This window comes from Sarcophilus harrisii, chromosome 2, assembly GCF_902635505.1.
Source record: "Sarcophilus harrisii chromosome 2, mSarHar1.11, whole genome shotgun sequence".
Lineage (NCBI taxonomy): Eukaryota > Metazoa > Chordata > Mammalia > Dasyuromorphia > Dasyuridae > Sarcophilus > Sarcophilus harrisii.
Window position 1 is genome coordinate 375,038,745 of NC_045427.1, and position 24,513 is coordinate 375,063,257.

The window sequence follows — 24,513 nt, forward strand, 5'->3', positions numbered from 1 at the left end:
AAATCCTGCTCTAGTTTTCTTGGGAAGCATGACAGAGTGAGATTTCAGAAACCTAGACTCTTTGCTAGTTATTTATAAGAAGGAAGGGCTCAGCATTTCTTGGAGATAATTTAAAACACAATCATGGAAGGTTTGCCTAGTATCCCCACTCAAATTTCTTTCACCCTGAAGATGGAAAATATAAGGCCTGATTAAACTAGTGGGGGTCTATCCTATTAAATGTATATGTATATACACAAGTATGTATGTGCATGTATACATATGACTTATATACATTTACCTTTTCACCTAAGGAAGTGAAAGTACTGATTAACTTTGAAAGCTCCTTCTATCAATGAAATCATGGGTCTAGTCTATCCTTAACTAACCTTTCTCCATTCTATGTGGGCCAATGGAGTCTGGGCATAGATTTGTAGGAAAAACTCTGATCCTGTCTCTGCTAGCTCCCTGCACAGACAGGACTAGTCAGTTCTGCATCTGAGCTGACAAAATCCATCACTCTCTTCCTTCTTAGGGGATGACCCAGATGCTAAGAAATGTTAATCATTTGCAGTAACTGCCTTAGAAGGAAGTGCAAAGAGTAGCAACTTCAGGGATGGAGGAGGAATTTTGAGACAAAAGGCCCGCAGGAAGTGACAGGTCAGGAACTGGACCCAGGTGTTCTGAGCCCCTCTCATCCCAAACACATGTGGGAAGAGCTGTGCTTACTGAAAAAATTCTCTCTGGTCCTAAAGCATAGACAGATGTCAAGAAAGAAGGCAATCTTTACCTTTTCATAATAAAGGCTGCCTGACCTTAGGATCCTTATAGATGGATTGACAGGAATGTTCTGCTCCCTCAAATAACTAAATAAATACAGCTACATAAACAGATGGGAGAATTGGCTGGGTTTGCCCTCTTATTAGGAACTTGTGATATATGATTCTCTGTATACAGAAGAAGATATGGGATGGGTTGTAGCGGAACACACATGGATGAAATCAGAGATTTATGAGGAATCAAAGGATGACAATTACTCCGAAGGCTTTTAAAGCCAAGGCAAAGATAGACAGATATCAGAGAATGTCCCATTAAGGGGGTGAGAGTGGGGAGGAACCCAAACAGAAAGAGCTTTGTTTCCTCCCTTTCACCTTAAAATCCTTAGTTCTTCCTGGGAGTTGATAGATTAAGCCAGTGGCTCTATCCTGCTTACAAATAAAGGGAAGGTGAGTCAAGGTACTCAAATTGCCTAGAGTTAGCTTTTCCCACAGGTTTCCTTTTCTGAATATTCTGGAAAATGTATGTAGTGAACCTTTATTGGGGAAAAGAGTTTGTTTCCAATCTGAGAGAGGGAACCATTTGGTTATAGGATATGGAAGAGGTTTAGCATGCGGCACCAACAGATAGAAAGACCAACTTGGGGTATTACAAGACCCCAAGATGGGATTTAAAGTGAGAATAAACACTCATTCCCATGCATACACAAACACAACACAGTAGTCCTGGATATATTTAACAATATATATTTATATATATTTCTAGATCAGTACATTCAGTTTTTAAACTTGTTTTTTTCTTCACAAACAGAAGAACTCTTACAATAGTAGACTTTCTAAAATAAATAGTATTAAAATAGAGCTTCAAAATAAATATTCTATACAAAGGAACCCTTCTGTGGTAACTTTTTTGTTGCAGGGTGAGAAGGTGAAGGGGGAAATGAAGGAGAAAAACAAAGTAAGGATGGATGGGGGAGGGAAGACTTGAACAGCTTTTTTGTAACACAAAATCAAACTTGGGGACAGTGAGAACAGACACCCTAGGCACACAGTTACCGACAGGGAAAAAAAAGGAAACTCAGGATTTACAGTTTACAGAAGGGGTGTGAAATTGCTTCCAAAAGGACAGAGAACCAAAAGGCTAGCAAGGCTAAAATGTTGTGCTAGTTAATTTCCCATGGAGACATTCTGAGGAGCTCTGCTATAAGTTGGTATTAAAAGGGTCACTCTAGCCCTCACTTACCCCTACCCTACCCCATTCTGAGCCTTATTAGCCAACCCATTACAGGCCTAGTGAGTCCCAGAACATGGGTTTCGGTGACACCCTCTCTGCTTACCAACCTTAGGTAAGCTACTTCATCTGTGCCTCAGATTTTGTGTCTATTCCACAAGGTTGTGAGGTTCAAATATCAATAGGGATATGAAAATGTTTTATAAAGCTTATACAGATTTCTTATGTCTACCCTTGGGAAAAACCAGTGTGGCACATTTTAATGGGGATGTGCTGGATACTCATTGAGAAATGGTGGGCCTGAACACAGTTGCTATCATGGCCTGAATTCATCTACTTCACTCCTCAAGGGCCAGTGGCTCTCATTGGGACACCTCCAATTGAAAAAAAAAAAAAAAAAAACATATCCTCCAAGCTCAGGGGGCTAGGATTTATTACCTGCTCTGGGAAGACCATAGACTTTCTAAATGGATATATTTACCCTTTATGAATGACCTCATATCCCTTGACTCATGGCTCCCAGCAAGAACAGGTAAAAGTGGGAAGTGGTACCATTAAAAGGAAGGGATTGGGGACTTCTTGTCAACCCAATATCTCGGCCAATACAAGTACTCCTGAATTCATTATCAAGTGGCCCTTTTTCAGGTCCCCCTAGTGAGTCCCACATCCATGGGCAAGAACCTCAACAAGCTTGTTGTTCCAATTGGGGAAGCCCCCATGCAGGAACAGGCTAAGGAATTGTTTGAAGATCGGGAGTTTAAAAAATAATAATAATAAAAAATGAGCCTTTCATCTGTTATACTCTGGTAAAGTGGCCACAAATAATAGAGGCAGAGAAAAGTTAAGGGGTGGGGAGGCAAGGGAAAAAGTTGAAGCCATTTAGCCCAGTAGGGCTAAAACCAAACCAAAAGGAAAAAAAAAACCCAGAAATCCAAAGAAATCAGGAGTTTACAAACTATGTACACTAGAAATTAAGGTCCTGGAGGCTACTTTGTAAGGAAAGTGTTTGTGTAGAGGATTAGTGTAGGTATGGTGTGTGCATGGGTCAATCAATTCTCCACAGAATGGGTGTGCAAGGGGGAATGGCCATCAAAATGTAGCAAGCCCACCACTCAGTCCAGGTTCCCATGGAGGCAAGTTGAGGCCCTCCAGCACCATCCACTGCCTAGCACATACAGATGGATGACTTTTGCTAGGCAGGCACAGGATGTCTAATCCTCTCCCCAGGAAAACCTTTATGGTCATCTCTTTTAGTAGTGACATCTGATACATTCAATTGGTATAAGTGGTTGGCTGTAAATGTGTTTCCCTTCCTACTGTTCCCTCAGATTTGTGCAAGAACATTTATATATATCTATATATATATATACCCATCATATTATGTCTATGGCAAGGATAGCTACATGAACCAGCACCGGAAAATGCAGGTGTGGTAATTCCGTGTTCTGCTTTTACAAGCTAGCAAATATTTATATAAATAAGAAAGTCTAAAACACAAGCCCCTCCTCCCCCCCAATCAATAAATACCTATGGTTACAGTTAATTTATTTTAAATCAGATGTTACCACTACTCTTAAAAAAAAAAAAAAAAAAAGGTCCTTGGAAAGTATCCTACACAGGACTATAGACTACCTCCCTTGTTCCCTCCTAAAAAGAGGATTATTATTCTCCATGGAACAGATGAGATTTCTTGGAGAATGCTATCTATGTCTGGCACAGCCTTAACAGTTGCTGAGCCTGCTCCATCTGCCCCTGGCGGTCTTGCCCAGGACACTTTCTCCACTTGACAGTAAACACAACAAATGGGGGAGGACCAAAGAAAGCTACAAGATCAGCTTTTGCATGCAACAAGTACGTACCCATTTCACATGTGCCCATTCTACTTCCTCTAGCACCTCGAGAGAAAGGGTCACTGTATCTTTGGGGGGATAACCATTGACTAGCATTCTATTTCAAAACCCCCTTGGGAAAACTTCCCCCATCAGGGCCTTTCTGGCTCTCCCCCTAGCACTTGCTAACACTAAAATAGACTTTTTTTTTGTCATCTCTCTATTTACAAAGATATAGACACACTATTGTACATGAGAAGCTATGAAGCTGAGCAGCAGCAGCAGGCAAGAGGAAGAAAACTCACCAAGCTTCAAATGTCATTTGGCCAACGAGAGTGACTGCCTCTCTTCAGAATTAAAAATTTTATGTGTGGGGAAGGGGGGAAGGTCAGAGATAGGGATGGGGACAGAGAGCAGAGATTGTGTTTCCTCTGGACGTTCTTCTCCTCTTCCCCAATCAGACCTAGAAAGCAGCACTTGAGGGATAGCAGAGAAGGAAATGACTGTCTTAAAAACCTGTTAACCATCTAGTTTATGTATTCTAGCAAAATGTAGTAACTGGATATGGCAACCAGATTCTCATTGGCAAAAATGACATTTGGCCTCTCCTTCCTTTGCCTGCCCCACCCATATTATTTAAAAAAAAAAAAAAAAAAAACTGTGGACGGAGGTAAAAAAAAAAAAAAAAAGACCTTTGGTGGGCAATTAATTCTGTGACAGCTTATCAGAACTAAGAGAGAATGAATTTTGGTGGCTATAGGTAGGAACATCTCCAAAATATTAGTGATGAAGGAGAAGGATGGGGAGAGAAAGGTATTTGGGAGTTAGTCTAAAACTCGCCCTTACTAGTGTAACTTGGGGCAGGGAGCAAAACAGAGAGACGCCCAGCATTTTCCCCACCCCACCTACTTTGAACTTAGTTGGCCCCTCTCCTTTTTAGAGTGTGGATTATAGCAGTTTAGTTCTTCACCTTCACCAAGAAATTGGTGACACATTGGGAAAGAGGGGAGAAATCGAGAATCCAATTCTCTTCTACAGAGGCACCCAAGCCACCTAGTTAATGATTCCTGGGGTATTCAAACTCCCAGGCAGCCAGCCCCTATCCGTGGAGAGAGGGACAAAGGGAGGGAAGGAAGGGAGGGAGAAAGGGGCTGGGAAGGCATTCCAAGCAGCTGCAGTTTCCGGATGTGTGTGCACATCTATGTTCTGTCTTCTGAAAAATCTCAAGTCCATATCACACGACACTCCTCTCCCCCCTCCCCACACAAAAGTTCCAAAACCCTGAATATTGCCCAAAGTGCCTTGTTTGGGAAGGGAAGGAGGAAGGTTACTGATCTGACTCTTCCCAGAATCCGAAGGGGGAGAGGGGGAGATGAACCAAGGACTCTTTAGGACGCAGAAGACCGAGCCGCTGCAGTCTGCTCTGGCAATGTGGTGGGTCAGGAACAGACCAAGCCGAGGCAATGAATGAGGTGGGCAGGGAGGGAAATCAGAAAGGCTTCTCGGGTCTGTTGGTCTTGCTGCTGTCCACTGCCGTGGCTGCCTTGCAGATGACGCTGTTGGTGTGTTTGCAGCGGCAGCCCGGCCGGCTCAGGCGGTCGTAGCCCCGCTGGGCCAGCTTCACACAGCCCGTGGCCGGCAGGTAGCAGAGCAGGCAGGGCAGCACCAGAGACAGGGCCCCCATGAAGGACCAGCGGGCGCAACAGTTTGAGTGGGAGCAGGAGCAGGGGTGGTCGGCGCAGGAGCCCTCGTCATCTTCGTTGGTGCAGTGGTAGAAGACGCCCTTCACCAGACACATGCAGGTGCTGTAGTTGACCAGGCTCTGGGCGGAGCAGAGACACTCTTGGTTACAGATCCAGCAGGAAGGCAAAGTCCGCGGAGAAGCGCACTCCTTGCATTTGCACTTGCCGCAGGCCTCGCAGAGCAGGAAGTGCTTGTCCAGCTCTTGCGGAGGCATCCCTTTCAGGTCCAGGGGCTTGCAGTGGATGGCCTTGGGCTGAATGCGCACGGCCCGAGGGGAGGCTTGGTCCGCCACAGGGGGTGGGGCCATGTGGTCCAGGAGCCTCTGGTCGGAGGAGGTGCTGCTGCTGCTGCTGATGGAGCTAGGCCTCCCGCTGAAGGAAATCCAGGGGTGGGTGACATCCTGGTCGCACCGGGAGAGCCCTGGGCCTGGCTCGGGATACCCTCCTCGGGGCCGCTTGGAGCCAGCTGCGGGGGCCAGGCCCGGGTTGTCGATGTAGTCATTTTCTATGTGGGTCGTCTTCATCTGGTCAATGGGCAGGATCGTGAGTGGGTGCTGAAGTCGGCCGTATGGGAGGCGGCTGTCCAGCAGGGGCTGCACCATGACTGAGCTTGGGCTGACAGGGATACTGTGCGGGATTGGGGGCTCCATAGGGGCCAGACGTCCAGAACTGCTTCGAGAAACTTGGCTTCTAGGGGTCCTGAGAAAAAGTCAAGAAAGAGAAGAGAGAGATTCATTATTCCAATTGCCAATATACCCATCAATTTTCTGATAGGCTTGCTTCGTATATTTGCCAGTGTCTCTTTGGACTGGTTTGTATTTCTATAACCTGAGTCCCGTACAACTGCTGCCCAAGCAGAGCCTTCATCGGAGGGAGGCCCGTAAAAGTAGAGAGTAAAAAAGCCATTTCTGACCTTTCTGCTCAGGGACTCAGAGTATCAAGGTACGCATAGAACAGTTTATAATAGTAGCACATCCCGTTGTGGCCACCTAACTCCAGGGGAGCTTGCGATTAACTAGGGGAAAATCTAGAGGGAAAAATGAGTGTTACCGATTTCCAGACGCAGAGCAGAATAATATTTAGGATAAATGGTATTTACTAGAAGAGCTAGCCAGACCTCACTTCAGTTTCTGATTTCACTGGGAGAGTGCAATTTTACGTTGGAATGGGGCCAGAGATTCAACTGCAGAGCCTGACACGGAACCCCAGGAAGTAACTAAACTTAAATCAAAGAGCGGAAACTGCTTGGTTCAAATTTAGAAAGTGCACATTGTTTTCTATTAGAAGTGCAATTTCCTCGCCTGCTGACCTTTACTTTTGGAATTCCGCTGCAGATCAATTTAAAGTAGCAGCCGCTTGAGCATGAGTCTCAGAGACCTTTGCCCAAGGGACAGTATTTGGAATCCAAAAGGAAAAGGGAAAAAAAAAATGGACCAGCCTGGGAAGATTCCATTCTGAAGCTCATGAATTCCAGGGAAAGGGGAGGGTGGAATAAAGAAGAAAAATGTTTCCCCAAATCTCTATTTGGACCAACAGAATGGAGTTTCCCATACAAGTTTTTGTTTGTTTGTTTGTTTTGGATGGGTTGGGGCTAGGGAGGGGGAAAGGAATCAAGGAGAAGAAACTAATGTTATTAAAATGCTCAGAAACCATTTCTTGGTATATATACTTATCCTGACTTAGAAAGTAATTTTCAATTCATTCACTTAAGGATCTCAAGAATGTTAGAAAAATCTCTAGCCTTCCTGGTGGCTGCTGTTTTTGACAAGTTATGCCCATTTCTCTGTTCTTTAGGAGAACTAGCCACTTGGGTCCGGATATCCTCTGTCTATAAAGAACAATTCTATTCCTTCAAAGGATAAGCCTTTTAGGTTATTTGTTTTCCCCTTCAGATATTTTTACACTGAATACCTTCTCATTAATTCTTAATTAAGCAACTGATCCTTCCTTATTCATGAGAAGAGCCTGGTCAGAAAGATGAAGTCATCTAAATTTCAGTTCCTCACATAAAGAAGGCCTGCATTTAGGACTCAGATCAGAGGTAGAATGCATTTCATTCTTCCCTAAAAACATCATGGAATCACCCTCAAAGTGATTAATACTTCATCTAGAAAAAAGAGATTCTTATAAAAGGAGTGATTAGGAGAAGTCAATTTTTTCCTCCGAATATCTAAAGTCATAGCCAAAAAGCAATTATTTTGCAGCGTTCAATACTGGACAGATTTTACATTTATACAGAGCATGAATGATCAATTAGCTTTGACAGTTCTACTTTAAAGGAGTGAGATTTCTCTTAGAAAAGAGAAAGGAAATGAAAACTGGGGAGGAAGGATTCGATTCTGTTCAGTGACAGATTTCTCCCCAACCTTGCATTCATGTGAGCCCAAAGACCTCTTTCAAACCAGGGAAATGTTTGTTGAATTGACCATTCCTGGCAAGTGGAACAGTTCTCATCTAAATCCCATTGCTCCAATTCCTACTTAAAGAAGTAACTGAGGATCCCAGATTAACTTGGAGTTTTCTAGGTTTGTGCTAGGCAGTGGTTCTATTTCTCCCAATGTACTTAGGAAATAAAAGTACTGCTAAGAAAATGGGGATGGAGAAAAGGGAAGACATTTCTTTTCAAGGGAGTGCAGGATGTTAGCCCTAACTGTATCAAGTATATTTATCCAGTCCTAGTCTTGCATTCTGGCTTCTAATGGAGCCATCGGCTCTTTTGGAGCTCACAACCTTTTAGTCTTTCAGAAAAGATGGTGCTTTTCAGGAGAGTGAAACATCTCAGCAGACTCCAATACAAAAAATACAAACTCCAAAACAATAGAATTTTAGAGTTGAGAGAGACCTTAGAGATCAAGTCCGTGTCCCTCATTTTATAGATGTGAAGAGTTACTGACAGAGATGGTCCTATTCCCATTGCTTATTGTAGCTCTTAAGTACTTTCTCAGATTAATTACAAAAAAAAGGAACATTCCTTTGTCAACAAATACCATATTTGGGATTAGAGGCCTGAATTTCAGTCCAAGATTTTCTACTATCTGTGTAACATTGTGCAATTGATATTCTTAAGACAGAGGGAATGACCATGTCAACCTCTCTGCTCATAAAGTTTCAATTGCTCCTGACCTTTAGGGTAAAAGAGAAACTGTCTTTGAAAGTCCTCTACTATCAGATTTGGATTTATATCTTCAGACCTATTTAGTCTAACTCTCTCTGATCTATTTTCCATTTCAGACACAATGGCCTATTTGCTGCTCCTTGTACCCAACATCCACTGCCTATCTCTGAGTGTTTGCAAAGGCTGGCCTCCTTGTTGGTAATGCCCTCTCCCTTCACCTACACTACTCAAAAGAAAAGGTACTGAACAAATGTTTGATGAAATGGAGTTGAATTAGAAATATTTAGCCTTTCCAGGCATCTGTGTCTTTAAGGTTTTTCTGAACTTGAAATTTAGGATCCCACTTACTCACTAGTAAGTTGAGCCCTTGAGCCTCAAAGGCCATAAGACAAATCCTGAAGAAAATAAAGGAAAAGAAAGTTTGAATGAAAAAAATTAATTCATTCTTCCATTCCATACCAAACTAAGACTTGGTACCTTAAAAATTGCTACTTCTTCCCAGAACACATTTCTAATTACTATTGTGTATCTAAGCAAATCTTTGGCCTTTTAGAATAGTGCAACATAACTCTAAGACTCCAATCCTAGAATCAGAGGGCACTAATTAGATGGGAAATCCTACAGGGAATCCCTTGGGTAAACAGCTTTTGCCTCAACAAAGTAACCTGTACAGGAGCTAGTGCCATAGCCTCACCTAATATTGAAGTTGGAAGAGATGGTAGAGTTACATTGAATCCCACCCCCCTCATTTTGCAGAGAACAGATCTAGGTCAGCAAGGAAAAGCTATTTGTCCAAGGTCATGTGTCTAATTATTCAACTGTTGGCAGAGCCCAGGTATCCCTAATTCCCAGGTCCATTAACTATAGTCATGTAATTCAGTCAGCAGCCTTTTCCCCCAAAACAAGCTGCCCCCAAATTATGGGCTACAAGTAGAATGTAACATCTGGGAATAAAGTTTAAAATATCTGTATATTGCCCTCTAAGACAGAAACCAGCATCATTAGAAAATCCTAAGATATACTTTTCTACTAGCAGCATCATTTTTTTTGGAAGCCTCCTTCTGCAACAAGAATCAGACTTTTTTTTTTCTTTCTAATCCTTCAAACTTTTCATTTGATGTTTTCCATCTTCCTGATTCCTGTGGCCAAAATAGAGGGAAATTTAAAGGAAGCTTTCATCAAATCTGCTTAGGTTACACTATCTGACTAGAGATAACATTTTCTTGAGTAGCTAATCATTGGAGCTAAATGACATTTCTTTAAAAAAAAACAAAAAAAACAGGTTTCCTTCACATAGACTTAAAGATCAATTTCCCTACTCATCAATGACACTGCTTCACTGGACAGTCTGAAGCTAAAGTAAAGAACTTAAGTGGAGTTTAATAGGTAAATTGTTTCCTCTACAAGGAAGGAAGAGATTTATAATAGAAAGTGGAGAGCGGAGACTTTGCTGCATTGGAGTTTCTTAAAGAGAGACTGTTTGCCAATTTGATAGATCCTGGATGGATAGCCCAAAGCCAATATTACATTCAGTCAGAAAATCTATCTTGTCAAGTTTTAGACAGCAAGGAAATGGGGCAGCATTAGCTAAGGATGCATGTACCAATCATTCAGGAAAACCTCCTTCAGAGAGAATAGCTACAATTTACATTGAGGGTGGAAAAGGTGCAAATGGCCTCTCAGACTTCCAGAAACAATCAATAATCACATGGTGAGGCTGAATACAGCTTCAATACATTTTATGACCTCAAATCCCCAATACTCCCTTTGTCTATCACCAATTCTGTGCACCACCGAATAAACTATAAAGTCCTCAAGGGCCAAAGACCAAGTTTTTATTTATTTTTGTATCACCCCAATCCCCAGCATAAAACACAGTAAGTTCTCCATATGTTAAATTGGGGGCATATACTCTGATTCTACGTGACCCCATTTGGAGCTTTGTTGGCAAAGATACAGGAGTGGTTCGCTCTTTCCTTCTCCAGCTCATTTTATAGAAAAAAAAAACTGAGGCAAACAGAGTTAAGTGATCAGACACGGTTAGTGTCTGAGGCCAAATGTGAACTCAGGAAGATGAGTCTTCTGACTCTAGAGCTAGGACTCCAACCACTGCGCCCTCTAGCTGCTCTGAGGCTAGAGGACACCCAAAGGTGGACCTAAAAAGTTTGCAACTCAAGTTAATTGATTATTGAGGATGAAGTTTCCTTCTCCTAAACTGCAAATATAGAGATACATAGTTTCCATTTTTTGCTTTCTTAAAATTGCATGCCATGAGTCGCTTAAGGGACTTTTTGCTATATTAACTCTTGAAGGGTTAATTAGTAATATAAACTCAATCTCAGAGTAAATGATGGTGAGTTTAGTCTTTTGGGTGGTCATCATATGGCAGGAGATATAGGAAAGGGAGAGAGGAATGTGGCACTGCATTTGATGCAAGGGAGCCAAACTGGTACATATTCACAGGATACCTGCTAGGCTTTTCAAAAAGGGTGCTGAGACAGTGGGGCTTTTGACTAGCCTGGAGAATGACGCAGGGTAAAGTTTATCTCCCTCTCAGCAATCTGGAGATATTAGAAGAACCTATCTGATTAAAAAAAAAAAAAAGATTCATTGAATCAGTTGTATTTCCCAAACTACAAAACCATGAATAAATGACCATGTCTTTAGTGGTTCTACATTCATTTATCATGCAGGTTTCTAAAAGAGGGGAACTTTCCTAGGACATCCTCAGTCTTCAAGGGAGGTGAAACCCAGCTGATGGCATTATAGGATCATAGATTTAGATCTGCAGTGGATCTTAGAAATCATTGGGTTTAACCCCCTCCTTTAAAAGATGAGGAAACTGAGGCCTGGCAATGTTAAATAATTTAATCTTAACAATTAACTTAAATGACAAGATCAGAAGTATTACTTTACCAACTGAGCAAGGATCCAAACCTCTGGCCCCATATTCAGTACTCTTTCCTCTTTCACAGCATGGGGCCATGCTCTACTGGAAGATCTGCACTTCTTCAGGGCAACGTTACAGTTCAGCCAAGCCAGATTCAAACTTTATTTACAAAATCTAAAAGACTGAGCAGTCTTGTGCCAACTTTCAGGAAAAAAAGGAGAAATGTATACCAGAGGTGAGAACTGAGAGTTGCTGAGGGTTTAAAACTCAAAAGGAATTGGAGATTCCCCTTCTTTCTAAGAGAGGAAAATTTTCCTAGGGTATCCTCAGCCTTTAAGGGTATATTTGGAGTAAAAAACCTGATAGAAACACTTCTGATAAGGTTTTTGTGAGGACTAAATGAAACAACAGATGTAAAATGGTTGGCAAACTTTAAAACATTATATAAAGGCAAGAGCTATTATCATGTCCTTCTCACTTAATCTTCACAATGACTCTGTGAGGTAGATGCTAGGAATACCATATAATTGAAACTGAAAGATTAAATGGCTAGTAGGGCATAGTGGAGGGTGCCTGAGGCAGAAATGACTTCCCATCTTCCAGACTCCTGGACTCAAGGCTCCATCCACTGTGCCACCTTGATGCCTAGTTTTATCTGTAAAATGAAGGCCTTGGATTAGATGACCTCTGCTGTTCTTTGCAATTCTAAATCGAAGATCCTCTATTCTGGAGTGCTGTGGAAAATTGGATTACTCTTCTATAACAGAAAGAAGCCACTTGAGTCTGAGGTAATAAGTTTCCTGTCACTGGAGATCTTCAAGTGGTGGATGGATGACCTCTTGTTACAAGATATTTAAAGGGAGTATCCTGTCTCTGGTAGGGATTGAATTAGACACCCCCTACAGTGTCTTCCATCTCTAAGAACATCAACTTTCCTTCCTCCCACCCACAAAGAATAGTCATCTGTTAGAAGAGATAGACTTGGGATCATAAGGATAATTTTTTTTTCAATAACCAACCCTGTCATAGGAAGACTATCTCCTCCCCAAGTCACTCCAAATTCATCTGGGCTTTTAATTAATCATTTGAAAGAATGACAAAGTTCTGGAACTTCACATTGCCCCACAAAGAACCAGAAGGATTCCAAGCTTGCTGTTTGAATGGGTTCTTAATATGTTAAGATTGTAATCTGTTCATCAACTTCAAGTTTTATTATGATAGCCCTAAAGATTATTTTCTTAACATTCATTTGATTCAAATGTATTATTAAGCACCTAATGCATGCAGGGCAACATTGGTCTAAGCTAGTGTCTTCTTTCATCAAAGAGCAAAAGCTCATCCTTTAGACATGGGGATGAGGGAAAAACCCAAACAATTTTTTTAAATTTTTATCTCTCACCCCAATAATGAATAGGTAATTAGAACCATTACTGTGACAGGAATATTATATGACTAAAAGGCCAAAGAAAGCCAATTCCAGGGGGTGGTCCAAGAAAGATCAATATAAACCAGGGCTTCTTCAATAAATAAGAACTGAGAATTCCCCTTAAAACTGGACTGTCACAACTAACTCTTCTAGTCTGTTTCCCTAATGTCCCTGTGAGCCTGTATGCCAAAATGAAATATGTGTAGTGTGGACCCGTGATTTCATCCTGGTAGGGACTCCCTTCTCTGTTGCTTAACAGCAAATTCAATTTGGAACATACTCATAGAATTGCCTGGTAAACTGGGAAGTTAATTGACTTGCCCCAGTGTTTCAGGGCTGTGTATCAGAGAATGGACTTGAATCCAGGTCCTTCTGACATCAAAGCCAAACAGCCTTTTTTCCTCTGCTTTTCAGATATCATATTTTATATGGCCTTGTATAATTCTATATATGGGAACAGCAATAGTGAGAAAGACTCCATAATTAACACTAAAGTTAAGCCTCTACATCTATCTGTACTTTCTCCCGATTTGTTCTCTCTGCCCTGACGGAGTACATACACCCTGAGGTCCCAGAGCTCCCATGAAACAAACCCCTTCTCTCATGGAAAGATCTTCTTTAGAAGCCAGAGGCTTTGCTATTCTGGAGAATAAGAAGGACACTAAGTATTTCCCAGTGCTCCCCAAGGGTTTGGCATCAGCTGCAGAATCCCTTGTCATCCTTAAGAAGTAACAGTCTCTTCATTTTTCAGATGGAGAAATTAAGACCTAAAAGTTAAGGGTTTCATCAGCATATAAACTGCTCAGTCTTCTTCCCAAATCAGTATTAAGAAGGAATAAAGCTATTCTATCATTTCTTACTTCTGTACTTCACTAAAGGCTTCCCTTCAGTCAATGACAACTAATCGAGCTATAAGAAAGGCTCTGGATGGCTTCCTGAGCAATCTCCATTGGTATGGCAAGAATAATAATAGCTAATGCATACAGTGAGCTAAGGTTTGAAGAGTGCTCCATAGGTATCCTTTCCCACTTAGGTCAGAACTCCTTCCCTAAAAGACAGATCTATACTTCATCATCAGGATGATTATGAAATTTGTTCCCCTCCCCTTACAAGATATAGTACCTGGAGCTACCATCCTCACCCAGATCAGTACCCCAGATCTTCCTTGGGGATCAGCCTTCTCAGTATGTTAATGGGATTCAAAGCCAAGGTGCCGAGGCCAAAATACTGGCCAGCTCAGAGACCCCACAAAGAGCCTGCCACTTGCTGCTTGCTAAAATAGGGATAAGAACACAGACCCAGGAGCAATAAATCTCCCCAGAGTAACAAAAATCAGGAGAAAAAGGAGTTATCTATCCAGGTGCAGACGGTGGATAGATAGCCTTAGGTGCTACATCAATTAATCAACCAGCATTTATTATTACTACGTGCCAGACCCTGGTTTGGGGGAGGGGAAAGGGAATACAAAGACAATGAAATAATCCTTGCCTTCAAGGAGTTTACATTAATCCAAGAAAAGAAGTTTACTTTTTGGGGGATAAGGATCTAGGCACAATCAAAGACATTTCTGATTCAACATTCATTAAAATCAAGTGAATCTCATAGCATAAACAATGCTAAAAATCTAGTGCTCTGGCATTAAAATAAAAGGGAATCTAAATTCAATTGAGAGAACTATAGATTTGCTTCTTGGGTAGCTATACCAGGAGGATGGTGCAGTCAAAAGGACCTTTCTATCATCTCAAATACTAGCTTCTACAGCTTCCTTCAAACTAGCTAGGATTAAAAGGATATATTATCAATCGATTTGAAATACAGAGAAGCAATATAATACTGGCTCTGGAGTCAAAGAATCTGGATTCAAATCCTACCTCTGATCCTTCTCTCTATGTGACCTTGGACAAATAACTTAAAACTCCTCATTTGTAAAATGAGAGGGGTGGGGTGGATAGACTCTGAGGTCCTTGCCAGCATTAGATCTTTAATTCTTTAATATTTAATAGCTATATGACCATGGGCAAGTCATTTAACTTCTCAGTCACAATTTTCCCATCTGTAAAATGGAGATAAAAGCACTTGTACCACCTATTTTGAAGGGTTGTTGTAAGCACAATTGATGTGGGCATAAAGTGCTTAAAACATGTGTCAGTTATTATTATCATTATCATTGTTATTTATGCCACTTCACACCCCACCTCACTCCCAGCCTTTTTACTTATCTCTGGAGAGATAAAAGTACAATTTTATGCAGCGAAAATTGAACCGGAAAATGACTAGGACAATGCCATCTAAAGGGAAAATGATACTGGAGTTTACAGATTGGTAATCAAAGACCTGGATTTCTTAAAAGATTCCTCCCTTAGGAAGAATATTTGAGGTAGGGTAAATTTCTCAAATCTAGTCCCTAAAAGACTATCCTCCTTGACCTTATCATGGTGGCTCAGCTTCTCAATAAAGTTGTGCTCTGTATGGTCAAAGGGGGAAAATGCTTGCTGACTCCTGGAAATGGATTAAACTCTCTAGGGGGTTGGGAAAGAAAGGAAATGCTATTTCCCATTAGACACTTCTAAATATTCTCTCTACTCTTTTCCCTGGAGAGCCAAATGTTAACCCTCCCTCTTTACCCTCGACTAAAAAAACCTGAGAACTCCGGATGTTTGATGCTCTACTTGGGTGAAGATTCAGAGAACTCTAAATATTGTGAAATCTACTGCTGCAACGCTGGAGAAGGCCTTCAGTTCATATCATCTTATCAGAGATTGATAACCCAACATTTCACAACTGATCCAGCAGTTCCATATCCTTTCCACCAGCTAGCCTTTAATTTGCTGTTAATCTCAGGGAAGAAAGGCGAGAAGATCCTTAACTAACCCCCAGGGCCCAGGCTCTGAGATTGGGGGGAGGGGGAGTTAGGGTGCGGGAGGAATGCCTCACAGTTTCCTAAAAACGAGCTTCACATTTCTTAACACTACAGCAAGACTTCTCTCAACATCACCTGTCTGCCCCTTCTTAACATGAAGTAAAGCTTCCAGAAAAGCATTAAATATGTCATCAGTGTTCTACCCTTCCAACCTCTCTGTTTCCAAGCATGGGTGGGGGGACCTAATGGACTGGAGAATTCATGGCACCTCTGGTGCATTGGAGTGCGGCTCCACGACTTAACTCAAGCCATCCATGAAAACATGGATTTTCCCCCAAATCAACCATGATATAGGTAAACTGGAAGCAGCCCTTCCATGTTCTGCATTTCTTTCTCTCCAACTCACCTCAAGCGAGATTGGGGCACGTCCAACCAAGCTCTCTCTCGCCTCTCCTCAACACCTGGGCCAGGAAAAGCAACAATTTTCTTCTCCTTAAGATCTCTTTCTCCTCACCTCCCTCCCCACCCCTTCCCAAGCTAAAGAGAATTGAGAAATCTCTTGCACAACAGAAACTACTGTCTAAATGCTTTTTGATGGTCAGCATGGGAAAGAAGAGGAGACATGGAAACCCCTTCCCTAGTGATGCGGCTGGGATTTCTCCACTGGCTAGAACTGCCTAAACTGGTGCCCCTGAGCTTCACCTCCAAGCCTTCTCTGGGTTTTCCATTTCCTGGTCGACTATGAATTTTCAGAATATAAGGTCTCTATCCCTTTCTTTCCCCGGTGACGTCAAGACTGGTACCACCAAGAAAGCAGGAGAAAAAAAAAAGCCTTATCTTTGCTACGCATGCAACCGTTTCCTCTCTGGATTTCTCCATCTCGGCATTATATAAACCCATTTCTTTCCCCACCCTCCATACAACATTGCCCCCCACCCCACCCTTCAGAAGCCCAAGGGAATCCCAGGGGCAAAGCTAGGCGACCAGGGTCTAGAGAAGGGTGGGGATGGGGCCCGGGGAAACCGGAGCTCTGCACAGCCCCAAGGAAAAAAAGGCGACTGCGAAACAGTTGCACAGAATAGAATGCTAAGGAGCAAAGGTCAAACAGTAAAGATCTTACATGCCAAGGAGCCGAGATCAGAAGTGCCCCAGGAGGGAGACATCTAAGGAACCCTAAGCTCCGACGAGACCCACCCACGGAGAAGGAAAGGGATCATGTCAAGGATCCAGAGGAGAAGGGGAAAAACCTACGTCGAGGGCTTAGGCCACTGCGGCTGGGGAAGGAAAGTTAGGACGAAGCGGTTCCCTTCGGTAAAAGGCGACGGGGCGAGCGAATAGACCCATCCACAGGGCGTCCCCAGCACCCCGAGGCGGTTCCTTTGCCCCTGCCCCGCTGGGGGCAGATGCTCGCTCCCCGCGTCCGAAGCGGGGGAATGCAGCGAGAAGGCAAGCGGGGAAGGCAGACAGGGAGTTAGTTGTAAGCACTCGAAGATCCTAACACAGAGTAAAGGCTGGAAATGTCCCAGTCTGAAACAGCGCATCCCGTCGCTGTGAGCACCCAGAGCCCGGTGTCTGGTTTATGTGGGAGACTGCGGGACCGGGAGTTCCTCGCAGCTGCCTCGCTGCCGTCTGCGGAGGCGCCCAAACAGAAAAGTTTATAGGGACATGCACCAAAAAGGGAGCAACGTTTGCCCCTTTTGGAGGAAGGAAACGGCCTTCCAGATCCAATTTGCTGGGGGAAGAAGTGGGATCTAAGAGCCTTAAATTTGCTACTTACTTTAAGTAATCCAGTCAGGAGCATTTCTCCATAGGTACTTAATCCTAAATTCCAAACAAGTCAGTGGCTGTCCCTGCAAACCCCAGCCAGATGAAACAGCATTGATCCCGGCGACCTGAAACGCCTGCACAGCGCTGTCAGCTTTCCCCGCTCCGCCTTGGTGTTGCAACTACTGCCTGGGAAAATGGCTTTTTTATGAATGGGAGGGAAGGGGGCCTCTCTGCGCATGCGCGCCGTCCCCAATTCTATGAATGGGTGGGCACAAGAGACCCTCTGGGCGCATGCGCTGCTTTCCTACACTCCCCCCTCCCCCCTTTTTTATGAATGGGGGGCCGGAAAGGAACTTAACCCATCGTTGCTGGGGGCTGTCGCTCCTTACCGGGCTGTCGCGCCTTACAAAGAGGAATGATTGTTTTTTTTTTTTTGTTTTTTTTTTTTTTTTAATGAATGGAGGGCGGCGGCAAGCAGCAGCTGCAGCTGGATCAGCTGCGCGTGCTGTACCCCACCCGGCCTGGGAAAGAAGGTAAAGAAAGCCTTCACGCCGCGGGCCTGTCCAGTATGTGTGCGTGTATGTCGGGGAGGCGATGTGGCCCCATTTGTTGGGCCTGGGAGCTGAAAGGGGTCGGGGAACTGAGGAGGTGAATGCACACTGAACTCCCTCCATATGGGGATCTCCACCTGGCCGCGACGGCCCCAGACAGCACGGGCCGGAAAGGCTGGTGGGAGAGTAGGAGCCGGGATGGAGGAAAGGTACAACCGGGCAGCCCCACTCGTTGCCTACAGACAGACAGTGCTGATTAGGTCTTCCTACTTCTACCCCTTGGAAAGATTAAGCAATACCTGAATTCTAGAAATTCCCACTGGAGACGTGCTTGAACCTCATCCCTAAATCCATATCTGCAGTGGGGACCGCCCTGGGCAACTCGGGTGTGTTCAGTGGTGGGGAAGGAGATGCTTTGGCCTCCAGCTACTGAGCGGCTCTGAGGCTGATGAAGATGTAGGGAGTGCGTTTCCCTCACTCCCTGGGTGACCTAGAGAGGCCTTCTTCCTTTGATCTGACGTTTCTCCTCATTCTCTGTGAAATTACCGCAGCGACTTTCAAGTCCCTCTGAGCATATCCCGAAGCATCCCTTACCCACCCTCCCCCATCAGCCCCAGTAGGGTTCCCCTCCCTGCAGCTATTTTTTGAGCACTAATAACCAAAGGGTTAGGGGGAGGGGTGGGTCTGTGTGGGGGGAGATTCCCGTAGAAGGCTGAGGGACCGAGGGGAGGGGGAGTGGGGGGGGGGGGCGTGGTGGTTGCCTGAGTGGGGTTGGCTGCTCTCCCCTGCTCTGGGTGCGGCTCCCAGATGCTGCAGTGATGGCGACTAGATTAAATAACAAACAGGACACTTTGAATTCCTTTTTTCTACCTTTTAAATCAGTGCGATTGACAAAGATAAACCTTAGGTAGAGTTGGAGAAATGTGGGCCACCACAGCATATATGGTCAGATTTAATCATCGCCTTCCTTTATTACTATTTTTTTTTAATTTGACATCTCTAAGGCCTAGCTCACAGAGACTGTGGGCAGTCGCTAGTGCAGTAAGGGATCAATATGGCATTTGCTGGTGGCCTTTCAGATAGCTTGAATTTTAAAGCAAGGAAGAGCAGTGGCCTAGGATGAGGGAAATTTAGGATCGTAAAATCTAAAACTGGAAAGAATCTTAGAGTTCATCTAAGCCATTCTCTACTTGTACAGATTAGGAAATGGAGGCCTAGAGAGATTGATTTGAGAAAGTCATATAAGTAGAATATCAAAGTCGGATTTGGAAATCAGGTCCACTGTTTCCAAATGTAGTGGTCTTTCCACTATATCTTTTCTAGAAGACCTGCTTAACAAGGATCCGGTGTTCCTGTCTGTAGAAAGCAGAAAAGAAACTGAAAAGAGCTCGTGAATGTCAGGCCACCCACTAACAAAGCAAAGATAGCCTTGGTTCTCTGAACCATTTCTCTCTCTCTCTCTCTCTCTCTCTCTCTCTCTCTCTCTCTCTCTCTCTCTCTCTCTCTATCTATCTATCTCTATCTCTTTTAATAGGCAGAAATCCTCTCCTTCCTCGGTGGATATATTCTTTACAAGGAGATCTTGTATATATCTCAGAAAGACTCAAAAAGAATTGACGTTTAAAAAAATAACTGAATACAGCCTTTTCCTTGCCCAAACTGATTGCTATAGTTAGACATTTCCTTAGTACTTGCAGTCTAACTTGGTTTGAAATAAAACCTAGTCATTGAAGCTAGAAAGAACTTCAAATATATATGTTCTAAATCCTCCCAATTGGATATAGAGAACTAAGCATTAAAATAAAGTAAATAAAATCAACCATTTCAATCAATCAATTAACAGATATGTCACCTGACAATAGAGGCTTTATATTTAGTCCTGTCCTTCCCAAATTTCCCATCTTTTTATTCTTTCTCTTTTTTACCTATTGAAACTAGGGACAAAACCTCCCTGGATGTTTCACGTATCCTTTTCTAAAAAGGAACCAGTTTCTGCTCCCTGACTCGCAGAAGCTCCCCTTCTGTTTCTTTTGCTTGCCCACCTGCTCTCCTAAAGACCCTGACTTCTTAGACCAAAAAGGGCCCTGGCCCTCCAGGGAGTCTTTGTCTTTCCATCAAGGCCAAGCCCTTTTCCTCAGCCTAATGAGTCTTCCATCTCTGCTCAGTGATGCTATCCCACGCTGGAAACAGCTACTTCTCAGGTATTACAAACAGGCATGTTATTTCAGTATTTTTAACAAAGGAAGGAGGAGCAATTAATTTTCCAGCAGGTGGTTAACCCAGTTGTTCTTGCTTACACAACGAGAAGGTTAAACATAAATAAAATCATTCTGGAGCATTTCAGAAAAAAAAAAGAGCTGAGAAGGATAGTTCGAAGTCTTCCTGATAGAGTTTCCTCAATCAAAGGCATTAGCAAAGGGACAGAGATGATTCCATTTCTTGGTCTTTTCTCAGCTTTCCTGAAGGAAGATGCTCATATTGCCAATCTCTGCAGTGGTAGAGATGAGGGAGAAAATATTTCTGAGCAATGAATCTAGCAGTTTCATGATAGAGGAATAAAGCTGAGGTGGTGATAGGGGTTAAATCTATAATATTGTAAGTAGGGGAATTTTTGAAATCACTAGCTTTTGGGATAATTTAGACAATTATACAGATAGATTAGTATAAGGCTAGACAATATTTGGCAAATTAAATTTTAATAAATCCTCTGAATATGGTGCCCAATATACATGATTTTGATTACATTTGTGGCATGGATTGTTTCCTGCCTACTCAAAGTAATTGAGAGATTTTATTTGGTCTATGATTCAATTAAATTAAAATAATCCAGGTTACTGTTCACCCCATCTCTTCAGCCTGAGGCTGAAGACTCCTCACTCTGTGCTTCTGAGGTAGAGAATCTGGTCCAATGATAATTGATAGTGTGAAGGGGAAAAAAAGAAAAAATTAAGACATGTTTATCTTTTGTTGTTGTATTCCCAGCACATAGCATAGTTCCTGGCACATGGTCTGTGCTCAATAAATTCTTGTTGAATTCTACTTGAAATTGCCCTAGAATGTCCCCATTATTTATATTTATGCAAATCACATGTGGACAACATTGTCCTTCATTTTCTTACTCGTGGATGTGATTCTTAAGAGAAGCTAAAGGGAAATGAAGGCTATAGGGTTGGGACTGAGAGCTAGTGAACCAAATCTCATTCATTCATTCACTCCTTCGGTGAAGGTGGAGATGGACAAGTATCCCACTTTACCTGCTTCACAATTAGGTTTGCTACCTTTCCTGGCCACAATACTCATAATAAATGTGTTAATTCTAAACAATAAGCTGACATTTATTTAATTATTTAAATTGTGCAAAGTGCTTTCCATTCATCTCATTTGGGTCTCATAACAACACTGAAATGAATATTATAAGTATTATTATCACTATTTTCCATGAGAAAACTGAGGTAGAGGGAGGTTGTTATCTTGCCCTGGAAAGTCTCAGAGGCTGTATTTGCATCCCAGTCTTCCTACTTCCTTGTTTAAACACTCTGTCTACTCTGCCACCCTGCCTATCATTTTTAATTTTTGTTATCACATAGGTTACTAACTTCACTCAAGGACAATCCCAGAGAATGCAGCTATAGTGGAAGTAGTGTAGAATCTGTTTTCAGAGTTCTACTTTATAGGCAACCAGATGGCCCAATGGATAGGACAAGGACCTGAATTAATATTCAGCATCAGACATTTTTAGATATGTGACCCTGGGCAAGTCATTTAATCTCTGCCTGCCTCAGTTTCCTCAACTGTAAAATGAAGATAATAATGGTCCCTACCCTCCCAGAGTTATAGTGAGTATCAAGTGGAATAATATTTATAAAATGTTTAACCCTGTGTTTGACACATAGTAGGGGCTTAATAAGGATTATTTCCTTCCCCTTTTTTGCTTTGCCATAGTTCAGCTATGTGATGTTGGGAAAGTTACCTTAACTTCCTGATGTCTTAATTTTCTGATCTGCAAATTAAGTTAGTTTGGCCTGGATAGTCTTTCAGGTTTGTTCCAGTTCTGAATCCTTTAATGCTACAAAGTAATTTAACTAAATATTCTCTAAAATCCCTTCTAGGGGTCTCTTTTTGAACAAATCTACTCTAGAGTTGACAGGAAGAGGAAAGGGCTTTGAGATATACTTGTTTTCAGAGCTCTGATCATATTCCATGTGGGAACATTTACAAATTTTCATCACTGTGTGCTGCCTGTTTAACCTGGCTGTGTTGGCTCTCTAAATCACTCTTTATGGAGCCGTGAAAAAATATTCAGTTCTATTCTGTTTTTATTAATTACATGCCCACTATGTGCCCATTTGTTACTTCCCATGATCATGTGAATTAGAACCAGACCTCAAAGGCTAACTCAAACCCTTAATTCTACTGAGGAGAAAATCAGGGATGTTAACTTGACTCATCTTAGATCTCACAAATAGAAAGGTGACATCTGAAGACACGGCTTCTAATACGTGATTCCAAATTATCTCCTTCAGAAGTATCTCTTATGGGACAGTGTTTAGCCTCTTAAGAATCTATAATCTGTCATCCCCATTTGATAGATGAGGAAAATGAGCAATAGCGGTGTTACAGTCTAGTTGGAGAGGTGACATAAAGCAGAGAACAATAGGAAGAGAATAATGAACCAAAAAGTTTTTGAAGTGCTCTTTCTCACCTTCTCAAATAAAAATTTTAGTGTTAAGAATTTTCCTCAGGAACTTTGAGATTAAAAACATTATACCTTATACTGGCTAATTAAGTTGCTTCCTAGGTTTGGTACACTTCCTTCTTCAATCAACCAACGTATTTATTGAGCACCTACTATGTGCAATATGCAGAGTTTTAAAACATTTTCACATAATAGACCTGCTATATAAGTGAAAGTTGGGGGATGGGAAGGTTTTGATTTCTCTGTATATTCCCTGTTTGGCTGCCATGAGTCTTTGTCTGTCCCGAAATTCTTTATGTCTCTCCAGAATTGTCTTGTTCTTTTTCTCTAGCACCACATTATTTTTTATTCATACAAACCATCTTTTTATTACTCCAACTGTACAGCTTCCCTCAGGCTCTTGTGTATCTTCTCCAAAGTGGTCAGATTAGTTTATTCACTGGTCACCAGCCCATAGAAAGTAGCATCCCCATGAGCAAAGCTGGAATCTAAGACAGAGAATCTCCATCTTTTATTCTGTATAAAGCCCTATTTGCTTCCATAGTGAGACTGGACATATCTCTTGGGATACATAGCTTTTTTTCTATTGCAATAGAGTAGGCACTGGATAAACATTTCTTGACTAGCTATTAATAACCAGACACATTGCTTTTATACAGTTTTTTTTTTACTATAGTTTAATTAAACATAAAACTTCTTTATTTATTTTTAAGGTTTAAAATTTTTAAAATAATATTTTATTTTACCAAATACATGCAAAGATAGTTTCAATATTCACTTTTGCAAAACCATATGTCCAAATTTTTCTCCCCCTGTCCTCACTCCCTCTCCAAGACAGTAAGCAATCCCATATAGGTTAAACATGTAATACAGATTTTTAAAAAAAAAGACTTTGACAAATGTAGTTTACTTTTAATCTTTACAACAACCCCATGGGTAATGTAGGACAGGTTTTAACATCCCTTTTTACAGATGAAGAAACTGAGGCACAGAATTCATTGTGCTTTCTTTTATACCTTAAAGTTTCCCCTTTACGTAGAGGGGAGGGCTTGGGGCAAACCTAGGTTGTTGTCAGAGTCCTGTCTTCTGCAAAACCCTTCACTGTTACTACACATAAAAGGAACATAGTAGTCCCATTTCAAAGAAGAGGCAGCTGAATTTCTTCAGAAATAAATTATGGAATTTTAGAGCTGGGAGGAATCCCAGGGAGCATAGTCTTACCCTTAGATTTTACTAGTTGAGAGCTTGATATATGTAAATGCTGAATGACATTCCCAAGATATTATAGACTTAACACAGTGAAAGGAATTTTGAGATTATCTAGTCTAAGCCTTCCATTTTACAGATGAAAAGACTGAAGCTAAGAAGGGAAGTGACTTGCAAAAAGATGTAAAGGTAATATGTAACAGAACTGGGATTTGAACTCCAGGCTTTGGCTCTCAATCAAAATTTTAAAATACCTACTATGTGTCAGACACTCTGCTAGGGTTTGGGAATACAAAGAAAAACATGAAATGGTCCCTGCCCTCAAGAAGCTTTCCATCAATTGGGGAGACTGCATACACATACATAGTTATATAATATTTTGTATGTAAATATATATATTCATATATATATATATTTCGGAGAGATGGGGTGTAGAGGTTGGAGT

The 24,513-nt window shown here is 42.1% G+C and overlaps 1 protein-coding gene across 1 annotated transcript; it reads right to left on the reverse strand.

The window, feature by feature from the left end:
- Nucleotides 1–1,495: 1,495 nt before the first annotated feature.
- On the reverse strand, nucleotides 1,496–17,835 carry SPRY4 (sprouty RTK signaling antagonist 4). Its single transcript, XM_023505459.2, has 2 exons — nucleotides 17,626–17,835; nucleotides 1,496–6,256 (listed from the first exon to the last, which is right to left on the reverse strand). Exon 2 carries the CDS (start codon nucleotides 6,205–6,207, stop codon nucleotides 5,305–5,307), a length of 903 nt encoding a protein of 300 aa, XP_023361227.1. The 5' UTR covers nucleotides 6,208–6,256; nucleotides 17,626–17,835; the 3' UTR covers nucleotides 1,496–5,304.
- Between the last annotated feature and the right edge of the window lie 6,678 nt (nucleotides 17,836–24,513).